Raw genomic sequence first — 26,201 nt, forward strand, 5'->3', positions numbered from 1 at the left:
GGGCCGTTGGGTTCAAGTGCTCAGGCGCTAATTAAATATTTAAGTTGGTAGATAGATTGGTAACCCCAGAGCTGGTAGTTTCCTTGCTCAACGAATAAGTATCGCAATACAGCGAGGAAATACTGCCAGCGTTAAAGGTATACTGCCGCAGGGACCGTGTGGTGGTGAAAAGTGTAGTTTCAATTATTTTTATGAATAAACTTTTAGATTTTTCAATTGGAATAAGTTTATTGTAAGCTCAAGAATCTTCCTCTTGCTTGCAAGGTTCTTCACAAGCTTGTAATTCACTGTCTTCATAATTTTCTTGACAGTACCTGGATACTTCTTTATCTGCATAAGACGGTCCCTGTGAAAATCAGAAAACGAGTACATCAGCTTAGACTATTGTTGTACATGGCTCAAAATGAACCTTAAATTCTATATTATCACTTACATATAGACCCATCGTCAAGCACGAATTTCATCTAAATTTCTAGATAATGTTTAAACAAAGGATAATAGAATTTCTGACGAAATATTACATTTTCCACATACTTTCCAACAGCAATACCATCTACAAGGTGATAGCGGAACCTGCTCTGGAATCCTTGTAGTTTGTTGTCTATGCACTCCCCTTCACACGGCAACCAATCCTCCCATTCCGTCATCGGACAATCTGGAGACGAATCGGGGTCCACGGAAATTGATACTTCCCTGCAACATATATTATCTAAATATGAAATAATGCGGAAAAAAATATTTGAAAAAAAAAATCCCTGAGATGTCGACTTGAATTAATCAAACCTAATTTTTTTAAGGAATCGGTTGAAAGCGATAAGGCGGCCAGTTGCCTGTTTCTACCCATTTTGAAATAGTTATTTTAATAGTTCTATATTTATGTACACATACAACGAATTTCTAATAAATAAATATTTTTCTTACACTGGAGGTGGCGTAGTAGGTTGATTATTGTTAATTTCTTTATATTCATGTTCTTCTGAAACAAGTAGAACTTAATATTTATCAAATGTTACAGAAATATATGATATCATAAAATAAAACAAGACAAATTTATGCATCTAGCAAACTCCATTGAAAATAAATATGGTATAATTAATATATATGTACGAATTAGGGATTATTCCAGGACAATATGTACCTTGTATGTGCGGTTCAGAGGATTCTTCAGGATCGCATAATTTTGGGTAAGTTCTGGTAAGTTCGAAAATTAGTTTTGCAAACGGTTTTATCTGTTCCTTCGGTATTTCCTTATTAATGGGCGCTGAAGCTATCGGTTGTGGGGGCATAGTGTCATCGTTCGATGCCTTAAATAATTTGCCATAATTCTTATTTAAATAATAATAAAATAAATAAGAGTACATTTAGATTGATTAATTATTTAAAAAAATAGCCCTCACAAATAATATATTAATTATGATTGTCATAATAGTAACAACAGTTAATTATAATAATTGTTATCAAAACGAATGGTCAACTCTGTCACTTTATAAAGGCACCTTGCCCTTAAAAATGTAATCATCTTCCCCTTGAAAGCATTACACAGCAGTGATCTAAAACTTCTAGGAAGGTGATTAAATAGTCTGATAGCCATGGCGTAGCAATGTTTTGAATAGAACGTGGTGTAACATGCAACCGTTATGCTTCGGGAGATGGAGGCAAGTTTCTTTAAAATCTTTTGGAAATCTATGGATGCTTTTTTAGGGTCATCACTGCTTCTAGGATATATAAACTTGGAACTGTCCGTCAATAAATCAAATCTAGCAATTTATGAATGATACCAATTAATTTAATATTATAACATCTTATATATAAAATTCTCGTGTCGCGGTGTTTGTGGTTAGACTCCTCCGAAACGGCTTTACATGAAATTTTGTTTGCATATTGGGTAGGTCTGAGAATCGGACGACACCTATTTTTCATCCCCCTAAATGTCAAGGGTAATCCACCCCTAATTTTTTTTTTCAATTTTAGACATAAAATATTTTTTTTATGATACAGCATTAGTAAATACATATAACCCTGAATTTTCAACCCTTTACCCTAACCCCTATTTTTTATATGATAGTGAAGGATTTAGGCATTAAGGAGTAATGAAGTTCGCGGGGGCAGCTAGTATGCTTATATAAAACATCTGGAATAGAGTATTAAAAACATGTTCAGGAAAATGAACACGTAGCATAATAATATTTAATTAATAACGAGATAAACTTTATATCCGTTTCGGGTTTAATATTAATTACCTTACCTAACGCCTAAAGTTGTTCAAAATCCTTTAATTGTTAATTTTGTATAAGAAAAGCTACTAGGGCATGACAATGGTGTTAAGACCAACCAGGTTACTAAAGATGTTACCTCAAAAGTAGTACCGCTATCCGTCCCTGCATCCAAAGGATAAAGATTTAAGGTCAAGTTCGGTGCCCATGTACCTGTCACAGCATCACACAGTTCCATATTGGACACGCCGAGGAACCAATCTGGTGACGGCAAGATGGCTGTCACCAGTGACACTCTATGGTGTTGTCGAGTTACTCTGAATGACATTGTAGTTACCATGTCCGGTTTCGAACGGCCTGAACCCTTTATTACAGTGCGGACTGAAGAGCCCAACTGGAATTAAATATTTTTTTTTATTATTAGCAGTTTTATTTAAGCTCTAAGTATAAATTTATTCATATTCAAAACTAGTTTAAGATCCTGGATTCTGCGTGAGATAATGACGCCGTGAGATTTCAGTGCTGTGGGATGGGTTCACTAGACTGAACAACACTACACTGTATTGATGCGTCCATTTAAATAAATAAATTAACCTGTGATAATATTTCCATTTCCAGTTTTGTAGTGTTTCCTTGTTCCGCTAACATTTTCAGTCCCGCACTCGCTTCTGAATGTATTTTGTATATGTTAAAACTTTTACTATGCGAAGCACCGACTACGTCACTGAATCGGGCAAATTCCTGCGTCTTTGGGAACATGCCTGGATGTGTATTATACGACCAAATACCGTCAAATGTTAGCTAAAAAAGCAAGTATTTGAAATATGTAATATATTCTTACAGGTATTAAAATTATCAGGATATGATTCCATTTTTACACGCGACGACGCTCTACGGTACCATTTTGGCGACGTAAACGCGTACATGCAAAAACTTTGGATTGGCCAACCCAAAAGCCTGGCTTCATCCAATTGATCATCAATTGGAAGAGAGCTGGGTTGTTCTAAAGAGACGAGTAAAATCAGTGCAACCTGCTTCATAAATCATCTGTATATATTATAATATAAAAAAAAGATTGCCAGAATACAGTCTACGTCCGAATTAAATATCGTTTTTAACTGCAATCCTTAGTTGTCAAAAAATTTAGTCTTACTGTTTATATTAAGTATTTTTAATACTAAAACCTACTGAAACAGACGCAAATATGGCATGGTAGAGGAAATGTATCTTTCATAATCTATCACCTTACCAAATATCTCGCATCTTCACAAGCCTGACAGTTATCATTTTCAACTGGCTGCATGTCCTCCATGTTACGCCTATCCTCACACACTCTCTTTGACAAGGGACCGTCGGAATTATACCACACATCCTGTTTTACTGCCAATACTGCGTATATAGTAACGCATTTGTTGTCTTTCGCTGGTGCTATCCACACAGCCTATGAAATGTAATAAAGAAACGTGTTTATTGGTCGCGCTTGATGCTATATGCATACCTACGTAACTGTAGCCGCACAAGTCAATAGTCTCATGTCGCAATCGCACATCAATTACATTAACACATTTTTCTTAATAAACAATTAACGGACGTGTCCCGTGATATAGTAAGTATAGCTCAGTTCTAGTATGAGCAGTAATGGCCTAGTGGTTTCGGCGTGCGACTCTCATCCCTGATGTCGAAAAAACCCGGCTATTTGGACTCACATTCACCAAGAAGAAAAGCTTTGTAAGGAAACCGGTATGCTTTAGATCTAAAAAGTCAATGGCGCGTGTCAGGCACAAAGACTGATCACCTACCTATTTGCCTTTAATAAAAACAAATGATCATGCAATGTTTTCACTTGGCTTAAAAATGTATTCCCACATACCTCTATCGACTTTTTTGGTTTGATATCAGACTGTATAACCGAATTTTTACATGGACTAGGCACAGAGGGCGCATCTGGGGATACTTTAATCGCCCCGGGATCCAATAAAATAGGTTTCCTTGGATTTTTCTCGTTGTATTTGGTATCTTCTCGAGCTGATATGGTAAAGGCTATGAAAGTCGATACACCATCGTTTGAGTAAAGACGAACTGAAATTTAAGTCTATTATTCTAATTAAAGAATATAGAGTACAAAATAAATAACCATACGTCTGTCGCAGTCAGTAAATAAATTTTAAAAACTATCTGAGCAAGTCGGTCTGTTTTCTTTTTGTTAATAGGCAATTTAAAGAGAAGTTTGTTTTCAAGAACTAGTTACAGATTCTTTAACTCTTCAACCGTAATTTTATAAGGGTGCCTCCCTTCCGCTAAGAAAGAGAATTAATTATTTTAATTAAATTAAATTAATTAATAATTTAATTTAAATTAAGATTATTTTTCCCCGTAAAAGAAATTTATTAATGAGGTACTATTATTTTATTTGTTTATTCACCAAATATAAAACATCTCAAACTCATTTTGTGACTCCAAAATCACACTCAGTTTATGGAGTCGCTAATCTATGTCCACATAATAAAATTACTTTTATTTTTATTTTCCTTATTAATAACGAAAAGATGTAATGTACAAACCTGTGTACTGATGCCTAGGTATGTACATATCATCATTTATGCCTATAATATCGATTTTGAATCGATTGTCTGGAGGCAAAGGTTCGGTCTTAGTGCCTAAGGGACGTCGATTGCAACCCATCTCACTTTCGTAACATTCGTAGCGATTGAGTGCGAAAATTAAAATTATTAAACCTGTTAGAAGTTAATCACAATTAGTATACTTAGAATTGTTATAAATATGCGTTAAACTGGTTTTAGCCAGACCTTCATACACGAATCATAACGACTTGAAGTCCGTATTATTGTCTTGATAATTCTCGATAAATTAGTGGGCAACGTAGTGATGACATATTAAAAATCGTTTATATTAAAAGCAATGAATAAACTCACCAGTAATTCCAAACATTGTCGACATTCTATTTCAAACATGAGACCATGTTCCACAATTGTGATGCAACAACTGAATTCGTTTTAATTTGTTTTAATCAAGATGATTAAACACCATCGCGATTCAAATAAAACTTCTGTATATTTGTTTTTGCTTAGTAACATTCATTTTTAAAACAATATTATTTATACTAGAAATGCAATGAAACATTTTAATTTAGATGCTATTTTTCAAGAAATGGAAACACAAAATTTAAATTTAATACCTTTATTAAAAGTCCATAGTTCAAATAATATTAATAGTTTACTGCTTATATACAGTAATTGTACCTATTCTCTATATATCTAATAATCTCATTGAAAACATCTATAATTAAAATGGAAATTTTCGTAATTTCTTCTTTGTTTAACGCGCGACTTCATTCTGCTCTTCATCACAATCATCTTCACATTCCCGTCTTTCAAAATCCTCGTAGTGATTTTTGCAAAATCTTGGAACCTCTTTTCTCGTAGATGGATCAACCTACGCAGATATGATAAAACTTTTAACATAAACTAACACATCATGTACCCGATTCAGAAATTTGAGTCCCAGACTTAAGAAGGTTGTATCGCCACTGATTTTATTCATTTTCATAATAATAATTTATTTATTAAATGAGACAACCATATGTCCATATGGTTATTATAATGTTAGTTCCTATATTGTCCTAAATATTATATTAGTAGCTTTAAAGTATCTACACACACGCACATTTAAATTTTTAGTTAAAACTATAGACGTACATTAGGATCATATTTCTCCACGGCAACTCCGTCAACCAAGTGAAATCTTTCTCTCCATTGAAAACCCGAGACCCTTCCATTCTCGCATGGACCGTCACACGGAGTCCAATCTAACCACTGAGTCATGGGGCAATCCTCGGACGATTCCGGATCCGTAACCAGAGGGGGTTGGCTGAAAAATGTTGATAGATATCGTCGGGAGTTCCACTGGGGTCAATTTTATGTCTGTTTTGTTACTCCATATTTTATTTAGGTAACATGTGAAATGCTTACGTGATAAAAAAGTACTATTTATATAAGTTAGCTAATTAGGAGCACAATCATAGTTAAAATGATAAAATATATAATAAGTTACGACAAATAATACGTCCGACAAATAAGTTTAGTAACCCGAAAAATCTTACTAAAAATGTCAGACGAAAATAAAACTAATGCAGAGGTGAAACGGTTCAAATGATTGAGTATATTAATTATAATATAAATAAAAAGCACACCACAGGGATTCTATATATAAGATACTAATAAAATAAATTGGGGGGAGTAATAAAACAGACATAGAAGTGTGTTAATGCCCTGTCCGTCAACGGGTGGGTGTGTATAAAGCAGCTCACCCTGTGCTATCTGTGTATCGGTACCTTGAGGGCTCCTCTGGCTCTGACAGACCTTCGGACTCTGTTGATGGTTGCTCCGTTGTCGAAGTTCCTTCTTCAGCTGTGTGTAATAATCAGTTCGATTATCGGGAAGATCTCGAAAATCTATTACTATCTATTCCTAATGAACTCGCAGAAGACACGAATAACGTCTTTACAAATTATTAAAAAAACAACGTTTCGCACCTGCAGAGGGATATAAAACAAGCAATTTACGACCCAGTTTAATCAGTTTTAAGAATATCTCTTACTTGTAGACTCCGAGGGTTCTTCATTTGTTTTGCTTGTGCAGTCTCTTGTGTATATTTTTACTAATTTGATGCGTAACGTCCCAAACGGATGCATTTCCTTCATATCCATTTCGTAGAATGGGGAATGTTTGTCATACGAGCTGGTCTCTACTCGAGAAATGGCCGCTTGGGGGAATGTTGGGAAATTCGCTGACTGAAAATATCAAAAGGCTTTGAAATGTATTGATGACAAAAATTGAGTTTCATCACTAAGGTCGAAGGTTTGATCCCCGGCTTTGCGTCAATGGATTTTAATTCAATGTGCGCATTTTATATTCTCACGAACCGTGTTGGAAAATATCACGAAGAAACCGAATTGTCTATTGAGTAGACAAATCAGTTGTGCGAAGGTTATTTTAAAAGATGGGACATTTTTCAAAAACTGAGATATTACCGTATCAAGAAAACCTAGTGGTTTTCTTGAAACGTTTAACGTCTTGGTTAGTGTTATATTAATTCGTTTAGGTACTAACCTAAACGAATTAATATAACACTAACCAATATTTTTATAGAAGTGACATTTTGCTCAAGCTCATACCTCATAGGACACTCCATTATCCGTCCCAGCATCCCACGGGTAAAGATTAAGTTCCCTCTCAGTTAGCCAACTGTCGCCTTGACATAGCTCGAACCTACTGACCCCAAGAAACCAGTCCGGCGAGGGATGAATACCCACGGCGGCAGTTATCAGATGGTTGACTTTATCCGTTCGGATAAATGCGTAAGTCGGATAATTCATTTTTAGATATCCATGCCCTTTGCCTTTTATTAATGTACGGACACCGCTGCCAATCTGAAAGATTATTGATCGGTCCAAATTATATTAAAGGAAACGTTAAAACAATTTCTGCTGGCATAAACCAAGACGTTGGATGAATCATTTTTAAGCAACCGCAATTTTGTATTTTATAAAAAACTGAACCGTCGCACTTCAGTCACTAACAGACAATGAACGTAGCTGAAATTTATGATATTATGAAAGAAACAATGAATTAAAAAAAATATTAAGTGTACTACTAATATATAACAATTTCAATTTCTTTTTGTATATAAGTAGTACACAAATTTCTGTACGCATTGATAAATATTTGAAAACCATAAACCAATATATATGTACCTTATCTTTACTGATATATATTTTTTTAATTTTAGTAACCATATTATGTACCATATTGTTTGACAAACAATATAACTGACACCAGGGTAAATATAGCAAAAATCAGAAAAGGTGTGCCCTTTTCAGTAACTACACACTATGGTATAATATTATATTATGTTCTATCACTCTGTCTTTTGTACCTTCTCCCGTATTTCCTGTTCAAACCGTGTAGTATTTGCATACTCAGCGACGTCTTTGAATCCGTCAGTTGTCAAGGAACCTGGCGCCCAGAGGATCACGTCTGCCGCATGAGATGCTCCAACAAGATCACTATATCTGGGCAACCAGTCATTTTCAGGGTAAAAGCGAGGATGGGTATTCCTCGACCATATACCGGTGAATTTTATCTAGAAAAACGCAAAACGTTCATTAATCCAAATAAATACATAAATAAAATCTAGGTTTTTCCTTCTTTCCTCTTTATTAAAGCAATAGAAGGAAGTGACAATGACTCACTTCGTATTTAGCTTCGTCACAAATCTCACAGTCATAGTTTACTTGTGGGGTAATATCGTCTGGTTGTCGCATGTCTTCACAAAGGTAAAGGGACAAGGGTCCTCCATCTTCGTACCAGTTCTCTTTATTCTCTGCCACCATCGCTCGTAATGTCACACAACCATTGCCTGACGCTGGAGCATGCCAGTATACCTATAACAGACTTAAGATCAATGGTTCGGTCTTTCATATTCGGTCATTTTTAACTATATAGATTTTAATCGGTTTAACTATCGAGCACCGTCTCTATGATTGATACTTGAAATTTGAACGGTGGGACCGTTGAAGTAATTATTTACATTTTTGCAGTAAGTCTGCTATCGTAATATTTGAATGTGTTTTTTTACGTTTGCAATATTTTTCATACAGAAACCGTAAAAAACCCATAAATACATAGATTTTTCCAGTTACAGTTATTTTAGACGTACAAACTAGGTATTATACCTCTGCTGAAGACTTAGGAGTACCAACAGCATGTTCAACTGAAAAATGACATCGGTTACTGAACTTGGTAGTGAGATAATTCCGAGGAGTCACATCTCCCGGCGAAAGTGTGATCATTTTCCGAGGATTTTTCGGATCTTGACGCACTTCGCCCTCAGCTGATATCATAAAACCTGTGAATCTTGATTCTCCATCCGTTTCTGTTATTCGTACTGTAAAATTTTGTTATTTCAATTGTCGTTTTTCATTTTGGAATTTCTACGTAAATTCGAAATGCTATAAATAAAATTTTGATCATTGAAAGTCATTATTGCCAAGGACGCGAGCGTAATCGCATGTGATACCTATTAAAGAAGGGAATAAATTACATACGTTCATAAAATTAAGTCAAGTAAGTATAGTTATGTAGAACATAACTAATTAAGCCTTTTTTATTTCCATATGCCTAAGTTCCATTTTAAATGTTGTTAGTATTTACTTATAGCTTAATGTTAATCGCCTTTGAAAACGGACATTAGGAATAATTACAATTAAAATCCAAAAAATATTATATTTTTCTAAAAAATATGCATTGTGCATGACTACTTAGCAGCCGCTCGAATTACTAATAAATGTTTTTCATAAATTTCTAGAAAAATACTTCTTTTTACCTGTGTACAATTGATTTGGAATATATGTTTCGTCCGCTCCTTCAACTTCCAGTTTGAATCTTCCATCAGGTGCTGAGGGATGTGTCAGAGAACCATACGGTCGCCGATCACAACGGAAAGTAAACACATATTGTGCAATACAGAACAAAAAAAGAAATTTCAGAACTGACTGCATAATCCTGCATAGAAATTTAAAAAAATTGTGTAGTGTTGATGTTGTTCATCCAGTATGCGACTGGTAAGAAAACTGGAAGTAAACTATATTCTGAACCTCCATTACATCTTAGGTACATTAGTATCAAGTTACTTTTAAGTGATTGATGCGCGTTAGACTATAATACGCTAGCCATGACACTATTTGTGAAAATGGACTTGTGAATTGGTTCAAACGTCTAGTATTACAAATCTTAGATCCTATATTAAAGTTTTACATGCAGGATATTTTATCCAAGTTAAGTTTTGCTAAAAATATACTCAATGCTCATTAATCGTCTTCTCGAAATCTAATTTTCTATTTTTTTTATCAAATCTTACAACTAGAAAACCTACATCATTTGTAAAAAATACACAGGACTTCATGATTCTTTTGCCTATCGTCTGTGGTGTACATAGATAGATATATACATATAGGCATTATAGCATATATTTTAGACTTTATTAAAGGATAATACGCTTATTGTTTATCTTTTATTAAGATTCCCTGTGAAATTCCTTAAAAATCGCGTACCGGCGAAAACTGCATCATCATCATTTTCAAATGAATTCCTTTAATCGAGGAAATAGTTCGAACAACTGACACTTCTTGAATGGCAGCCATATCTACTCCAGACTTCTGAACTCTCGTAACTAGGTTACAATTATCGATCCTTCACGTGCGGGGTTGTCGATAATGGAATTTTTCCTCGCTTGCTCTTTTACCCTCACATTTACAATCAACTGTAGAATATTAAGGAGCATGAATGAAACTTTATTATTGCTCTTAAGTTTTAATTTACCAGCTCCGTAGTAAAAAACATCGCAAAAAATTTAGAGCCGAGTGGGGGTGAGGGAAGGGGGAGAGGTAAGGTCACCCCCAACCACTTCCACGCGCTAACTGAACCTAACCCTTTCTTTGATTTTTATTATTTATTTTTATTTATAATATTTTTTTTTCAGGACTATTCATTTCTCTGTTTTTGTAAATGATTGCCTCTCGCTCTCCTGCCTGTGCCTCGCTGTGACCGTGTCGCCTTGATGCCTTTTGAGCCTCTTTCTTCAGGTGAGGCGATTTCTTTTTTATTTGGCACTCTGTTTCCCAAAAAAAGGGGTAGTACGAGAACGTTTTCCAGATTCATTGTACTATAAGCTATCTAGAAAACAAAAAGGCTCCTGGTTTCGACCTAATAACGGGTGAAATCCTTAAAAAAACTACCTAGAAAATCGATAGTAGGTACTTTTAACAATACAATTTATAGAATACAGTACTACCCTACCTATGGAAGATATCACAAATAGTTATGATTGCAGAGCCAGGGGAACCATCAACAGAATCTAGCTCATACAGGCCTCTAAGTCTTCTTCCAACAATGTCTAGGGTTTTCTAAAGAACTTTTATGCGGAGTCTAAAACTAATTCTTAACCAAAACAAGATTACACGCGTTCACCAATTTGGTATCGGAGAAAAACATGCTACTGTAGAACAAGTACATACATCGAGTGGTAAGTATTGTTTAGCAGTATTTATAGACAGTTAACAGGCATTCGATAGAGTTTGGCACAAAGGAAAGTTGAACAAGCTGAAAACCTTTTTACCAAACTCATTCTACATGATCCTAAAATCTTACCAAGATCAAAGAAGAGTTATGAAGGAGAACTTTAAAGGCTTTATTACATCACTGCCTCAGTTTCACAAGAATATGTGCTTGGTCCAGTCCTTCACTGAATATAAAATGTTGTAACAGCACATGACACTGCATGTTTGCAGACGATGTGAACCTGTATAACGCATCATTAAAACTACAGGAACAGTTCAATAAGGTGAACAAGTGGTTGCAGAGTTGGAGAATCAATACTAGCATAACTAATTCAATCTAAGTAACATTTATACTGCGAAAGGGTGACTGTCCACCTGTGCATATGGAAGACAAGCCGTAACCAAGTAATAACAGTGTGAAATATCTCGGACTACAACTGGACGGAAGACTGACCTAAATATATAAAGCCAAGAAAACAGAAGCCTCCTTGAAATTCAAAGTCAGTCTAAATCTAGACTGACCCTGGACATATGGTATTGAACTCTGGGGCTGTGCTAGCAATCCCAACTGCGAAATTCTCCAAAGATTTCAAACATTGCACTGCGAACTATTTGGAGTGCGCACTGGTTTGTCAGAAATATGGAAATACACGATTGTAAAAGAAGTAATCCACAAAAACAGTAGTAGGTATCGGGAAATACAATAGAAATGAACCGGCCAAGAATCTAATAACTCCAGGAGATGACGTAACTCGCCTAAAAAGATGGCTAATACTAAACCTGGTCTAGAGGAACTAACCTAAAATCCCGTTTCAACAACACATACGGTACTTTCAATGGAATCGCGCCCAACCCAAATTAACTTTATAAAATATCTGATTATGGCTGATAGCCGATGGCAGATTAACGAGAACATAAAAAAGTCCAATTCTGCGCTACACTAGGCAGTAAGTTTTTTTAATTCCAAAAAATACGACTTAAGAGGTATTTCGCCAATGTCTCGTAAACAATTTGCTTTGGCAACTGTCAGAGTTGAGAACTTGACAATAAAAGAGAATATCAAATGTCAAGATGTACATTGTTATTTGTTCAATTTGGGTTGTGCTTCTTGGTCTGTGATGTGATTAATGTTTTCCTAAAGTGCTTTGAATACAAATTATTAAATTCTGTTTCCTGTTCAACGCCTTCGTGTCCAGGAAGTCTGTTGTCAAATGGTGGATAAATGTCTGTAAAGCCAATAAAAATGCCTTCCGCGACGAAAGATTCGACAATTCTGAAGATTGCTGTGGAAATGTTAAATGCACCTGATAAGGTGCCACAGTTGATAGAGTTCGATCAAAGTCAGCCTCTCTCCAGCATAATTCAGCTCTTGTGTAAAGCTTGGGGGCTTCCAGATCCTACTAATTACGCTTTGCAGTTCTCGGAGAGTAATAATCAAAATTATATTACAGAAAAGAATCGAAATGAAATCAAAAACGGATCTGTACTCCGATTAGAACAGTCCCCCGCAAAGACGGTACAGGACATTTTAACAAAAATAAACACAGGTACAGACTCCGAACAAACGCAAGCTTTAATGAAGCTATCCACTGTTAGCAGTGACCTCACTTTTGCTCTTGAATTTATTAATAAAAAAGGCCTATCATTAATAATAAGCAACATAGAAACTGGGAAGTTCCAAGGAACTGCATTGAAGTATGCTTTAGTTACTTTTGTTGAGCTCATGGATCATGGAATAATATCTTGGGATATTTTGGTAAATCAATTTATAAATAAAGTTGTTAGTTTTGTCAGTAATCAGACTACTACACAGGATCCAAAGATAATTCAGTCCTGTCTCTCAATACTTGAAAACATTGTTCTTAATAGTTCTGGAAAAAACTCTCATGTTGAAAAAGAAATAACAATTCCTAGTTTGATATCACATTTAGAAAATTCAGATAGAATTATTCAGCAAAATGCCATAGCATTAATCAATGCAATTTTCTTGAAAGCTGATATGACCAAGCGCAAGACCATAGCAGCTACACTATGTTCTAAGCAAGTTCGAAATAAAATCTATGAAAACTTGATTACTAACAATGTATCAAAAGAAACTTCCGTAACTGAGCTGGCTCATCAACTGTATGTCTTACAGACTTTAACTTTGGGATTATTGGAACCAAGAATGTGTCAAAGGGCTGACTCACAGGAACAAGAGTCACAAGAAAAAATTAAAGAACTTAGAAAATATGCTTTTGAAAATGATGCCAACACAAACATAGAAGTTACAACTAGACGGCAGACTGGTAGTTTATCAAAGGATTTCAAGAAGTTAGGTTTTAAATGTGAAATAGATCCAATAAAGGATTTCAATGAAACACCACCAGGAGTTTTGGCTCTGGATTGTATGCTTTATTTTGCACGAAATTATAGAGAAGATTATACCAAAATAGTATTGAGGAACAGTTGTCGTGCTGATGAGCTGGAATGCCCTTTTGGAAAGACAAGTGTTGAATTGATTAAACTATTGTGTGAAATATTGCTTATTGGTGAAGCTCCTAGCGAGCAAGGACAAACTTATCATCCTCTATTTTTTACACATGACCATCCTTTTGAAGAGTTATTTTGTATTTGCATAGTTCTTTTGAACAAAACATGGAAAGAAATGAGAGCCACCACAGAGGATTTTGTTAAAGTATTGAGTGTTGTTCGTGAACAGATAACTAGAGCTTTAGCTGCAGCTCCAAAAAGTTTTGATAAGTTTAGGCAAAAAGTGAAGGAACTAACATATAATGAAATCACACACTTATGGCAGCAAGAACGCACAAACAGAGAGGTATGGGAGTCTCACGCCAAACCCATTGTGGAGTTGAAAGAAAAAATAACCCCTGAAATCATAGACCTAATTCAACAACAAAGATTAGGTGTGTTAGTTGGAGGCACAAGATTTAAAAAATACTTAAAAATTAATAGAAAAGACAAGTTCTGGTTTGTTCGTTTGTCACCAAATCATAAAATACTTCACTATGGTGAGTGTGATGAAAAAAGTACACCGAGTTTAGAAGAATTGAGTACTAAGCTAGCTGTTGCAGATATAAAGTGTGTTGTTGTCGGCAAAGAATGTCCCCATATGAAGGATTTGAAAGGTAAAATCAGTAGCCCTCATTTGGCATTCTCTTTAATATTAAAAGCAGCAGAGGTCCCCTCATTAGATTTTGTAGCACCTGATGAGCAAATATTTGATTACTGGACTGATGGAATTAATGCTTTATTGAAAGAAAAGATGACAAGCAAGTCTTTTGATAATGATCTTGAGACTTTACTATCTATGGATATCAAAGTTCGTCTTCTTGACGCTGAAGGGATAGACATTCCCCAAAACCCACCACAAATACCACCAGAACCTGAAGATTATGATTTTTACTATGAAAATAATTAATAACTGTGTTATTTAATGTAAATATTAATCTATTGTGAGCACAACTATATAATGTGCATTTTTTCAATGCTGGACCAGTTATATGTTTAAAATATTATTTTTAAATGATTTTGTCATTTAAAAAATAATATATATAGTGATACAGTGATTTAATATATTGATTTTAAGATATTAATTATTAGTGGACAAAGTTTAATTACTTATTTATTCAGTACCATTATTGATTATATTATTCATTGGTAATTTAGTAGTTTGTTGAAATATATGCATATTAAGCCAAAGATTATTACTATATTTAAGGAATAAAAGTCAAGAAAAGAAAACTTTTTATTAGTTACAACCTTTTGCTGGGAATGGGCATTATATATTTTCTAGATGAAAATGAAAACATATTAATTGGCATTTCTTTAATACTTATTGCATCTTTGACACCTCAAACTTAGTGTTAATAATTTCCTCGTCCGAATCCAGTAAGGGCAGAGTACTCGTTGGAATGTTCTCTTCAACCCATCTCAAGTCAGAGTCGAGCGAAATCGTATTTGGTTCAGGATCCCTGTTGTCAGGCTCACTAATACTTGTTCCACGCATTTTCACACCATATGCGTCGTTTACGAATTGTTCTTCTTCTTCTATTATGTAAAAAAATTAAAGCCTTTTTAAAAATTAAATCACATAAACTAATTAGTTCTTTTAGGATATATGAAGAAATAATATTATTTTCTTGTCGTGACACTATGAACTTTAAATAAATTTCTTTAACGCTTTACTATTTAAGGGCTATGCTAAATATTTAAATTAAATCTAAAATATTCATAATCAGAGGAACCAAAACTAAATTTCCTATTACACAAATGTAGGTAGTTACATGTTACCCACCCTCATCATCCTCGGCATTGTCGAGTAGAGGCGTGAAGGCATATCTCTGATTATTATTTGTCGGTCTCCACAGAACCATAATAACTGTGAGTACGCCTGCAAATAATATGTGCCAATAGGCCTCGTCCATCCACACTTCCTTCCATTCCTGAAAGTATTTGCATTTAATTTGATATTATAAAAGTAAAATCCTGAAAGTAGAAGTTTAACTATACTTGTGATGCAATAAATGAATTCTTTTATAGAGTTTAGTTCATATAATATTAGAAGTAAATCGGTTGTAATACGAACAGAGTATAAAATGTCACTTACGGTGATACAAAACTGAATACGATACGACTTGAGCGAATACAGCATGAATATGACCGACGCGATGACTGCGAATATCAGAGTGTTGGTGAAATGACGATACAGGGAGAACTTTATATTGTTTCTGAAAAAAAAAAATATAAATTGCCTTCAATAGTAATGGCAGCGACGAGACATATCATTAACGATAGACAGACCTCCTCAGCTGCAGCGTGCGCATGGTGTGCGCCAGAGAGACGAAGACCCACCAACAGATGGCGCTGTCCAGAAGCGAGAGAGGCGCCTCGGACAGCAGCAGGTCGCGGTTGGAGTCTTCGGCCTTGTGGTGCAACCGCAGCCAGGCCTCGATGGCGCCTAACAGTGCCCACAACGCCCCCGCCCCCACCACGCGCTGCAGGGCGGGGCCCAGCCGCGGTTTCACGATGCCGAAGCCCAGAGACACGATAATGACGAGCATCCGAGCCAACGCCCTCTTCGCTACGGACACCCACTCCGCGAACATGTATGCGGTGGGGCTGAACTGCCTGCAACCATATAAAACCTTCACAGTTTTTAAAAATTTCACTTCTGTGAGGAATGACTTCACTCATCAAAATGTCAGACCCGCTGCTATTGATGGACGAGTAGACTCCGTAGTAAGTGGCGCTCTCGACCATCCCGAGTATCGCAACTCCGCCGATCCAGTATTGGATGCGCAAGAGATCTCTCCACTGAAGCCCGCAAACGGCCAGCCACCCGGCGCACAGAAGTGCATATACGCCACACAATACGCCGAAAAACTGAAAATATTTATCGTAAAATAAATCTATACACCGCGTTTATTGGTTGATAACCTTTCTAATGAAATACAAATATGAATTTTCTTACTGGTAAAAGTGGCCAAATAGCTGCAGACAGATATCCAGAGGGAGCCACCATTTCAATATGTATGGATGCTTTGAAATTGGTGTTGCTTCTCACAGACATAGTTAAAGCGTATATGCCCTCCCGCTCCACTGTTAGTAGAGATGGTGTCAACTGCAAATTCATTCAATTTGCCTCATCCAAATATCTCTCAATCTTTAATATTTATTATTCATACTTTTTTTACACAAATCTAAATTTATACATTTGATCTAACATGTATACTTTTGTTTATAAGATAATTTACATCAATGTCAAGTTAAATGAAGTGACGCCCTTAACAGAAGAAAAATATGCCTTTTATTATTTTTTATGTTCTTGGGCAATTTTGGTAACACAAAGATCAAAGAGATCTATCATTTTTAAAAAAAAGTGTAATATTGCAATTTTTTAAATATGTATAGCAATCATGAAATAGCCTATTTATTAAAACCTAAACATGTAATTCAATTATGCTAAATTCACTTATTAGATAGTAAGTATTTATTTTCAATGTTAATAATTACTTACAGATTTTGTATTCAATGTATCCAATGCTTTGTCTTTTTCATTATAGAAAAATATAGGATTTTTACCATCACATGTTACAGTTTGTACTACATTTAACATTTGGACAGTACTGTGGTTGCTTTGAAAAATTGGCCTTTCAACTGTATTTGAACAATCTACAATTCTCTGAAATAATTAATGAAATAAAATGAGCTTTCAAACAGCAATTTTTTTGAAAAAAAAAACTCAATCAAATTAGCCCTGGTTAATGGTTTTAGTTAGATGAGAACTCTCTCACTCTAACAGGAAGGTAATGTATAAAAACCACATAAATAATAATTTTTCATCAAAAATATTTATAAAATAAGTTTAAACCTATAATATATAAATAAAAAAGACTTCAGGCATACATACTAAAGGCATCAGCATGCGACTATTATCCTTGTGGTCATTAGTTTGATCCCTGGCCATGCCCAATGGGCTTTTTTCTATATTTTAACTTCTATTTATTTAACATTACTTTGATTGTCAAAGGAAAACATTGTGAGAAAAGTTGCTCAGACCAAAAAATTTGATGGCTTGTCAGGCACAGGAGGCTGATCACCTACTTGCCTAGTAGTTTGACAAATCATCATGGAACAGATACCAAAATCTGAGTCCCAGACAAAAAAAGGTTGTTTTAATTTTATTTTTTATAAAAATACCATAAATTAATTATTCGGAATAACCATACCTTTTCAAAAAAGTGGAAATAATCTGGTGAGCATGGTGTCTGCCTCCATGCATATGCCACTGTTAAATTTACTGGTATCTCACAGTGCACTAAAATAAAATATATTACTATTTTAGTATAATGCGTAGTAATACTGTATACTTGTTTATTAGACATAAAACATATTAATTATTAAAATACCAGTTAATAAAGCAACAGTCTAAAATTATTCCAAAAATAATTTTGTACTTTAACAAATAGGATATAAAACCAACAATTTATTGACACAAGTTAAAAAAAATCGGCTTGAATTACTTACATACTATTATCAATTTGGAATCCTTAAACAAGGATTTGGCTAGTGTAAAATTGCAAGTTTCCTGAAAGCAATTAGTTTAGATTATTTTTGAAACAGACTTATTATTAAATTTAACCAAAATTAAAAATGTTATCTAATATTAAAAGTTTATCAATAGTAACAGATATAATCTATAACTAAAAGTGAGTCATTTTAACATTTTGCATGTAACCAGCGTAACGAGGGTTGAAAATCGATAATTTGATCACGTTTATGGAACAAGGATAAACTAAAATAAAAAATTCTCAAACAAAATCTAAGTACTCACCCCATCAAGTTGGAGGTCCCATTTCCCAACATCAGAAAAACTTAACACTAATCTAAAGGCTGCGACGACTAGTATAAATACAGTTCTAAATATAATATTCATTGTCACCTTTAAATATCTAAGTTATTTCTTACTAATCAAATATTGTCGGTACATATTTCTAATTAATTTAAAAATAAAACATATTTAAAGAATGAACTTAAAATAAAAATTGATAATAAGCCTGTACATTATTTTAGAAAATACAATGCCGATTGACGTGATACAGTGATAGCTCATAGCACTGATAGCCGTCTCCACAGACTTGCAAGACTATAGTAATTAGTAACTGACATATCACATACATTTGAAAGTTGCCAATGTGTAAAAGTCCGTTCGTGATAATTGACACTTATTATTCTGGAATCCAGAGTGCACTAATTATTTTTATTTTACTATATAAGATTATGGCCTGAGGGCTCGGTCAAGAAGCCTTTACAGTAGTGTATGTAGAGAGTCGAAAACAATATTTGTATGAAAATGGCAGTTCGTGACAAATTTAAAATTAAAAAAGGAAGAGGGTGAAATTTGAATTACTAAATTTGACCCAATAAAAAAGAATAAAACAAACGGGGTGAGCTAAATAAAACCGTTTAAAAAGTACTAAGAACTATGTACTAAAAAGATTTGTCTAATAAGCTTAATTTTTTAAAATAAAGTAGCTGTATAGTACCTACTGCTTTACATCAAAGATAATGTACCATTATTCTTAGGCAAATATAAATAAAAAAAATATATATGAAGGATTATGGGTCGTTTATCACAGAAACGATAGTAATTAGCACAAATATAACTTTTATTTGGTAAGAAGATGAATGACAGCAAGAACACTTAGTTACAATCAACCTTCATATATAGTGTTGCCACCTAGTTAAATTTTCAAAAACTATTTTACTTAAATTGCTCAATACTCCCACTAAAATTTAAACTAGGTACAAATATAAAAAAAATAAACTCCTACTGAAATTAGAGTTGTGAAAAGAAAAACAAAATGTGATCTCTTAAATAGATAAAAGCTTGAGTTGGTAACGCTTTAGTTAACATATCTGCTAATTGACTGTTACTAGGAATATAATTTAGTTTAATTACACCCAACTCAACCTTTTCCCTTATAAAATTAAATTTCACATCTATGTGGTATTGGTTTTCTTATGATAAACAGGATTGCTAATTAACTTAATTGCACTCTGATTATCAACATACAATGGAACAGATGTAATATTTTCACATAAATCTAATAATAATTGCTGTAACCATAATATCTCTTTTGCAGCTTCACAAGCAGCTACAAATTCTGCTTCAGTTGTGGAGAGAGCAGTAGTCTTCTGTTTCTGGCTACACCATGTTATAGGTCCCCCATTCATATTAAAAATATAACCTGTAGTAGACTTACGCGTATCTACATCACCTGCAAAATCTGAATCCGAATAGCCAGTGAGATCACTACTTTCTCCATAACATATACATAAATCTTTAGTATTTATTAGGTATCTAATAACACGTTTAATGGCATTTACATGTTGTTGACTTGGATCGTTTACATATCTACTCAAAACATTTACAGCAAAAGAAATGTCAGGCCTTGAAACAGAGCTCAAAAATAACAAGGACCCTATAGCTTCTCTGTATGGAAAATTAATAATATTTTCATCCATTTTCTTTGAAATAACAACATTTACATCTGCAGGGGTACTGGCAGGATTTGAATCACTCATACAAAACTTATCTATTAATTTTTCAATGTAATCTCTTTGATTAATACAGATACAATTATTTACTCTCTCTATTTCCATTCCCACAAAATATTTCAATTTTAATTCTTTTATTTTAAATGTTTGTTTCAAATATTCTATAACTCTTTTAATCATTGAGGAACTGGAAGAGACTACAAGTGCATCATCAACATAAATTATTATGAATACTTTCACCCCATTGAAAATACCTACATAAACACAACTGTCAGCCTGAGATTGCACAAAACCATATTTTATTAAAAACTCAGTGAATCTTCTATTCCAACAACGAGACGCCTGTTTAAGTCCATACAGTGATTTATTAAGTTTTAGGATACAATCATTTTTAAATGAAATTCCTTCTGGTACTTCTATAAAAATATTCTCTTCCAAATACCCGTTCAAAAAAGCAGTCTTTACATCAAACTGTTGAATTTCTAAATTATATTTAGCTGCAATAGAAAGGATAATTCTTATAGAGTCATATCTCGTTGTTGGAGAGAATATTTCTTGATAGTCAATATCTTTTATTTGATTAAATCCGCGTGCACATAAACGAGCTTTAAACCGTTTTACCTGATCATTTTCATCCTTTTTTATAGCAAAAACCCACTTTGTAGTAAGCGTGCGTTGACCAGACCTCTCTACTGGAGTCCAAGTATTATTCTCTTCATGTGCAAGCAATTCTTCATCAATAGCTTTCAACCAGTCGTTTCTTTGTGGACTTTTCATTGCTTCAGCATACGTTTGTGGCAGTGACAGTTCAATTAGGTTTGCTTCAAAACGTCTATTAATCCTTGGTCTCAAATTTATGTTGCTTTGAATTAAATCATCATCTAATTCTTGAGAAGGTTCATATGTAGGGTCATTACTATTACAACTCAACATGGTATCTTCATTCTCTGATGATGAAGTTTCCACAAGAGTATCCTCTACATTTGTTTCTTGCATTTGATTTTGTTGTCCTAATGTCTTCACTTCATCGTCAATGTATATTTGTGTAATATTCTTCCTTATCTCTGGAACATTATGTTCTTCAAAAATTACATTTCTTGATATTTTAACCTTTTTGGTTTCTGGATTGAACATCCTGTAATTGTTATTATCATACCCAATTAGTATCATTTTCTCACTCTTTTTGTCAAGTTTAGTTCTTAGCTGATTAGGAATATGGACATATCCAATACTTCCAAACACCTTCACATGGCCTATATGAGGTTTGATGCCGTTCCATAATTCAAATGGTGTTTTCTTAGGAGTTTGGCTGGAGGAAGTCCGGTTTAATAAATATACTGCACAATTCACAGCCTCAGCCCATAATTCCAGTGACACATCCCTCGCGTACAACATTGAACGTGCACTCTCCACAATGGTACGGTTCTCTCTTTCAGCACGCCCATTTTGTTCTGGTGTATATGGCGCAGTACACTCATGAATTATACCTTCTTTGCTGAGATAGTCATTGAAGGTTTTATTCACATACTCTCTTCCATTATCAGTATGCAATATTCTGACACTATGCATGTACTTATTTTTGATCAAAGCATTGTATTTCATGAATATGTCCATCACATCACTTTTATGTTTGACAAAATATACATGCCTGTAACTTGTAGCAGCATCCTTAAATAATATAAAGTATCTCATACCTTGGATAGATGTATGACTCATAGGTCCACAGACATCACTATATACAAGGTCACCTGGCTGTAGTTCTCCTCGTATAGATTTGTGAAATGGAAATCTGCACTGCTTTCCATATGCACATGCTTCACAAACAAAATCAGTTTTATCACTGTTATTCAGTTTCAAGCCTTCTACCACATTATCAGCACTCATACTCTTGATTTGTTTTAGGTTAACATGTCCCAGTCTTTCATGCCACATTTTAATGTTATTTTGATCACTTTGAACTAAGTTACATGTATCTGAGACCACAGCTTTAATTTTCAATTCGTATAAATTATTTTCTGTTATTGTTGCACACATTACCAAGTCATTTCCTTTGTAAATGAATGCACCAGAATCTTTCTTGATAATGATATATGATTTACGCATTATCACACCTTCTGAGAACAGATTTCGTCGCAAATTCGGAACATACAATACATCATGTAGTTCACTGTTCTCCCACTGTCCATTGACACATCTCTTTATTAACACCTTGCCAATGCCAGCCACTTCCACTGATTGTTTGTTTCCTAATGTCAATGATTTCTGGTTACATTCCAATAGTTCTACAAAGAACTCCTTTCTATAGGTCATATGTGCAGAGGCACCACTGTCTAAAATCCACACATTGTCTTCAGCTTCATGGAATTTGGTTTCTACATTAAACGCTAACAAGTCTGCACCTTCCTGTTGAGGTTTTCTATACTTGGATTTCTTTGGAGCACGACATTCTCGAGAAAAATGTCCTCGTTTCCCACAATTATAACATTCAAATCTGTGTTTACTGTTTTTATTTTGATTTGAATTACTAGCATTTCTATTCAGCTCACTTTGTTTTGGGCTATTTTTCCATCCTTTCTTAGCCACAAGAAGAGCGGTTTCTTGTTCTTCTTCACACTGTAAACTAGCTTCTTCATCTAACAAACGAGCAGTGAGATTGACAAGAGTCTGTTGCTCTGGATCCAAAGACATCCACGCTTGACGGAGTGATCTATACTTATGAGGCAGTGTTCCAAGGATTTTTGTTATCACAGCCATTTCACTAATACTTTCGCCACTTTCTTTTAACTGCTTGGCCAATGATTCCACTTTAGAAATGTGTTGAGCTACACTGTCATTTGTAGACATTTTATACTGGTAAAACTTTTCATGGATCAACATTTTACATAATTCACTCTTCTGTTCGTATATTGATTCAAGTTTTGTCATTATTTCCTTAGCAGTTTCACAATTTTCTATTAAAGTTATTTGTTTGAAGTCCATCGAAGATGTTATAATAAACATGGCCATGCCATCATTCTTTGTCCATTCAACATTATTTCCAGCCGGTTTAGGCACTGAAATATCAATCCCTTTTGCTTTTAGGGCACACTTTATCTGGAATTTCCATTGCCTAAAGTTATTTCCATCAAATTTTTCTAAGTTTATTGACCGCATTGAATCCATTTTGAGGTTATTTTGTCAATTTCTTCACAATACGATTGTAACTTTTTCTTTGCTATTTTTCTTAAAACTTTCAATTGCAGAATCTACTGGGCCCATAACCTATCTTTTTTCGTATAGGTAAACAAGTACACTTATGAACGTTAAAAAAAATTTGTAAATTTACATTTACTGCCAGTTCGCAAGTCAATGGCGTAGAGCGGGCAAGAAACTTTCCGCTCTTTTTAATAGCTAAGTTTTTAATACAAATTGTTTGTGGCAAATCAATCCCAAGGATTAGGATCATTTAAGTATTCGTCACATATATACATATAAAGCTTTATTGAATAGTTTACTTTTAACGAGGGCTTTGAATTTATCGCCTTTAAACTCGTTGAGCACATCCAAATGGCAGTTCTATAATCACGATGGCAAATCTACAGATTCTCTATGCTTCGGTCCGTCCCAAGTACAAGATCCCGTTCGCCGTAATTGTAATACTCTGCGATTTTATTGCCCACCATGTCGACTGTATCCACGCTGATACCACCAATTAGTTGCAGTCTTGGCTTAAACCTTTTTGCAAGGTTGACTCGCGTTGATAGCGATAAAAGCGTTGACGGAAGCGGCGACATCTCGATATTCGATTACAGGTTATTGTTTCAATTTTATTAAACAACAGGTTTACGAATTTATGTCGAATATCCGCCCGAACCCGAAGTGGAATGGTCGGGTCGAAGTAGGAAATATAAAATAAAGATGCTGTGGCACACGCGGCATGCAAATTGCATTGTAAGTTAATTAGCTATACGTGCCTTACTTATTTTGCCAATACAATATATAGTCGGAATATTAAGTGTTTGTTAATTTAATTTAGTGCGGGTCTTGTAGTTTAAATTCACAATTGTAAAAACTGCGTTTCTATTCTAACTCACGATTGACCAATGACATTTGTCAACGTCAGTTGTCAATTGTCAGATTTAATTGCAACCTTGTAGAGTGTGCTGCGTTTGGTGCCCAAAATATTTTTGTTTTTATTTATTAAATTTTCTTTAGAATCATGCGTAACATGTAAAAATTATAACACAAAGATTTTTTTATACAACAATATAAAATGAAACAGTGAGTGACATCGGAAATTGTCATGTTTTCGGAGAACTACTTCCCATAGTCCGTGGTATTAGTCATGTCAGATTGCGCGCTGGTGACCAGTGTAAACGACCACGATGCCAGTATGGATGTGGGGAATGATAAGTCTCTCTTTGAGCCTACTGTTGAGATGATGGTAAATGATTTTGATGACGAAAGGACCTTAGACGAAGAAGAGGCCTTGGCTGCTGGTGAGCACCAGGACCCTAAAGCGGAACTTAACAATTTGCAAAAAGAAGGGGATATGCCCCTAGAAGAATTACTAGCACTGTACGGATACAATAGAAACATGGACAAACCTGTTCCAGAACATCCACCAGAAGCAGTTCCAGAAGAGACTGAAAAATCTGAGTCTGCTTTACAGCAGCTTTATACAGAAACAAATAATCCAGAAGCAACTAGGTGTTTGCGATCTGGCTCTAGGCCCCCATCTGAAGAGGAGGATGATTATGATTACAGTCCAGATGAAGATGATTGGAAAAAAACTATAATGGTTGGTAGTGACTACCAAGCTGGTATACCAGAAGGATTATGTAGCTATGACGATGCTTTACCATATGAAAATGAGGATAAATTATTATGGAACCCTAATATATTAGATGAGAAAGTTATTGAGGACTATATGAAAAAAATATGTACATTGAATTCAACTACTGGTATTGATGCTGTACCTTGTGGTAAGCAGTTACGTGATGATGAAGAAGCTTTATTTCTCCTGCAACAGTGTGGGCACAATGTAGATGAAGCTTTAAGGAGACGACGCATATCCTCTCAGACTCCAGCTCATGCAAATGTTTGGTCAGAAGAAGAATGTCGAAACTTTGAAAGTGGTATTAAAATACATGGCAAGGATTTTCATTCAATAAGACAGCAGAAGGTTAAGACACGATCCGTGGGGGAACTAGTACAATTTTATTATATCTGGAAGAAGACAGAAAGACATGACATCTTTGCAAATAAAACCAGATTGGAAAAGAAAAAATATAATTTGCATCCAGGGCACACAGATTATATGGATAGGTTTTTGGAAGAACAAGAGGCAACAGGAAGTGTGGTTCGTCCTGTGTCACCCTCCATGATGGTATATGTGCCTTCTCCTGCTACACAACCAGATCCATTAGCACTGGGAGAAAAAGAAGTATTCTCTCAATTAGCGCATACATCACCTCCACGAACCTTATCAACAGAGGAACCAGAAATTGAAAATGTTTCCTAATACATAATTGGTTGTCATTTTTTTGTAGAATGCTGATGCCTTCTACAAAAGAATGTACTAAAATATACATTTAGGTATTTAATGTAGTTTATGTTTCTAGGGTTAAATTTATCTTAAATTAAGGTAGTTTTTTTAATTATTTTACTGATATTGCTAGTTCTATACTATTTCTTGATTATAAAATTAGGCATATAAGATATTGGGACTGTGGAAAATGTAATATCAGTAAAATAATGCTTTAAATTGTGTAGATAAGATGGTTGAAGAGTGAACAAAGTTCAATAAG

At 34.6% G+C, this 26,201-nt stretch overlaps 5 protein-coding genes across 6 annotated transcripts; 2 read left to right on the forward strand and 3 right to left on the reverse strand.

Annotated features, from left to right (window-relative positions):
- Positions 1-212: 212 nt before the first annotated feature.
- LOC110999227 (spondin-2) lies at positions 213-5,208 on the reverse strand. Its single transcript, XM_022268188.2, has 10 exons — positions 5,147-5,208; positions 4,775-4,948; positions 4,084-4,292; positions 3,463-3,654; positions 2,808-3,014; positions 2,353-2,607; positions 1,139-1,304; positions 922-976; positions 522-693; positions 213-346 (listed from the first exon to the last, which is right to left on the reverse strand). The coding sequence occupies exons 1-10, from the start codon at positions 5,169-5,171 to the stop codon at positions 239-241; spliced, it is 1,563 nt and encodes a 520-aa protein (XP_022123880.2). The 5' UTR covers positions 5,172-5,208; the 3' UTR covers positions 213-238.
- Positions 5,209-5,395: 187 nt separating this feature from the next.
- LOC110999275 (spondin-1) lies at positions 5,396-10,560 on the reverse strand. Of its 2 annotated transcripts, none has more exons than XM_022268255.2 (9): positions 9,618-10,560; positions 8,968-9,179; positions 8,485-8,676; positions 8,169-8,375; positions 7,408-7,662; positions 6,831-7,023; positions 6,565-6,640; positions 5,930-6,101; positions 5,396-5,666 (listed from the first exon to the last, which is right to left on the reverse strand). In XM_022268255.2, the coding sequence occupies exons 1-9, from the start codon at positions 9,790-9,792 to the stop codon at positions 5,550-5,552; spliced, it is 1,599 nt and encodes a 532-aa protein (XP_022123947.2). In that variant the 5' UTR covers positions 9,793-10,560; the 3' UTR covers positions 5,396-5,549. The 2 variants fall into 2 exon arrangements, with proteins under 2 accessions (XP_022123947.2, XP_022123946.2); XM_022268254.2 differs by having other exon boundaries at positions 6,541-6,640; positions 9,618-10,556.
- A 1,876-nt stretch (positions 10,561-12,436) lies between these two features.
- Positions 12,437-14,951, forward strand: LOC110999254 (engulfment and cell motility protein 1). The gene has a single exon (XM_022268224.2). It carries the CDS (start codon positions 12,572-12,574, stop codon positions 14,768-14,770), a length of 2,199 nt encoding a protein of 732 aa, XP_022123916.2. The 5' UTR covers positions 12,437-12,571; the 3' UTR covers positions 14,771-14,951.
- A 132-nt stretch (positions 14,952-15,083) lies between these two features.
- Positions 15,084-18,990, reverse strand: LOC110999244 (transmembrane protein 87A). The gene is made up of 10 exons (XM_022268214.2): positions 18,686-18,990; positions 18,379-18,439; positions 18,081-18,169; positions 17,369-17,533; positions 16,823-16,972; positions 16,559-16,734; positions 16,153-16,479; positions 15,959-16,079; positions 15,647-15,794; positions 15,084-15,399 (listed from the first exon to the last, which is right to left on the reverse strand). The coding sequence occupies exons 1-10, from the start codon at positions 18,785-18,787 to the stop codon at positions 15,185-15,187; spliced, it is 1,554 nt and encodes a 517-aa protein (XP_022123906.2). The 5' UTR covers positions 18,788-18,990; the 3' UTR covers positions 15,084-15,184.
- Positions 18,991-24,485: 5,495 nt separating this feature from the next.
- On the forward strand, positions 24,486-25,994 carry LOC110999261 (mesoderm induction early response protein 1). The gene has a single exon (XM_022268232.2). It carries the CDS (start codon positions 24,737-24,739, stop codon positions 25,913-25,915), a length of 1,179 nt encoding a protein of 392 aa, XP_022123924.1. The 5' UTR covers positions 24,486-24,736; the 3' UTR covers positions 25,916-25,994.
- The last annotated feature ends 207 nt before the right edge of the window (positions 25,995-26,201 follow it).

This window comes from Pieris rapae, chromosome 10 (genome assembly GCF_905147795.1).
Source record: "Pieris rapae chromosome 10, ilPieRapa1.1, whole genome shotgun sequence".
NCBI lineage: Eukaryota > Metazoa > Arthropoda > Insecta > Lepidoptera > Pieridae > Pieris > Pieris rapae.

Coding starts and splice junctions, on each gene's coding strand:
- LOC110999244 (XM_022268214.2), bottom strand. CDS start 18,787: ATGAATATTATATTTAGAACTGTATTTATACTAGTCGTCGCAGCCTTT. Junction 16,080..16,152: donor CGCACGCTGCAGCTGAGGAG/GTCTGTCTATCG, acceptor TTTTTTTTTCAG/AAACAATATAAAGTTCTCCC. Junction 15,795..15,958: donor GTATTCAGTTTTGTATCACC/GTAAGTGACATT, acceptor AAATACTTTCAG/GAATGGAAGGAAGTGTGGAT.
- LOC110999275 (XM_022268254.2), bottom strand. CDS start 9,792: ATGCAGTCAGTTCTGAAATTTCTTTTTTTGTTCTGTATTGCACAATAT. Junction 9,180..9,617: donor TCCAAATCAATTGTACACAG/GTAAAAAGAAGT, acceptor AAAATTTTACAG/TACGAATAACAGAAACGGAT. Junction 6,641..6,830: donor AGAACCCTCGGAGTCTACAA/GTAAGAGATATT, acceptor TATTACACACAG/CTGAAGAAGGAACTTCGACA.
- LOC110999254 (XM_022268224.2), top strand. CDS start 12,572: ATGTCTGTAAAGCCAATAAAAATGCCTTCCGCGACGAAAGATTCGACA.
- LOC110999261 (XM_022268232.2), top strand. CDS start 24,737: ATGTCAGATTGCGCGCTGGTGACCAGTGTAAACGACCACGATGCCAGT.
- LOC110999227 (XM_022268188.2), bottom strand. CDS start 5,171: ATGTCGACAATGTTTGGAATTACTG. Junction 2,608..2,807: donor AAATGGAAATATTATCACAG/GTTAATTTATTT, acceptor ATTTAATTCCAG/TTGGGCTCTTCAGTCCGCAC. Junction 977..1,138: donor CTCTGAACCGCACATACAAG/GTACATATTGTC, acceptor TACTTGTTTCAG/AAGAACATGAATATAAAGAA.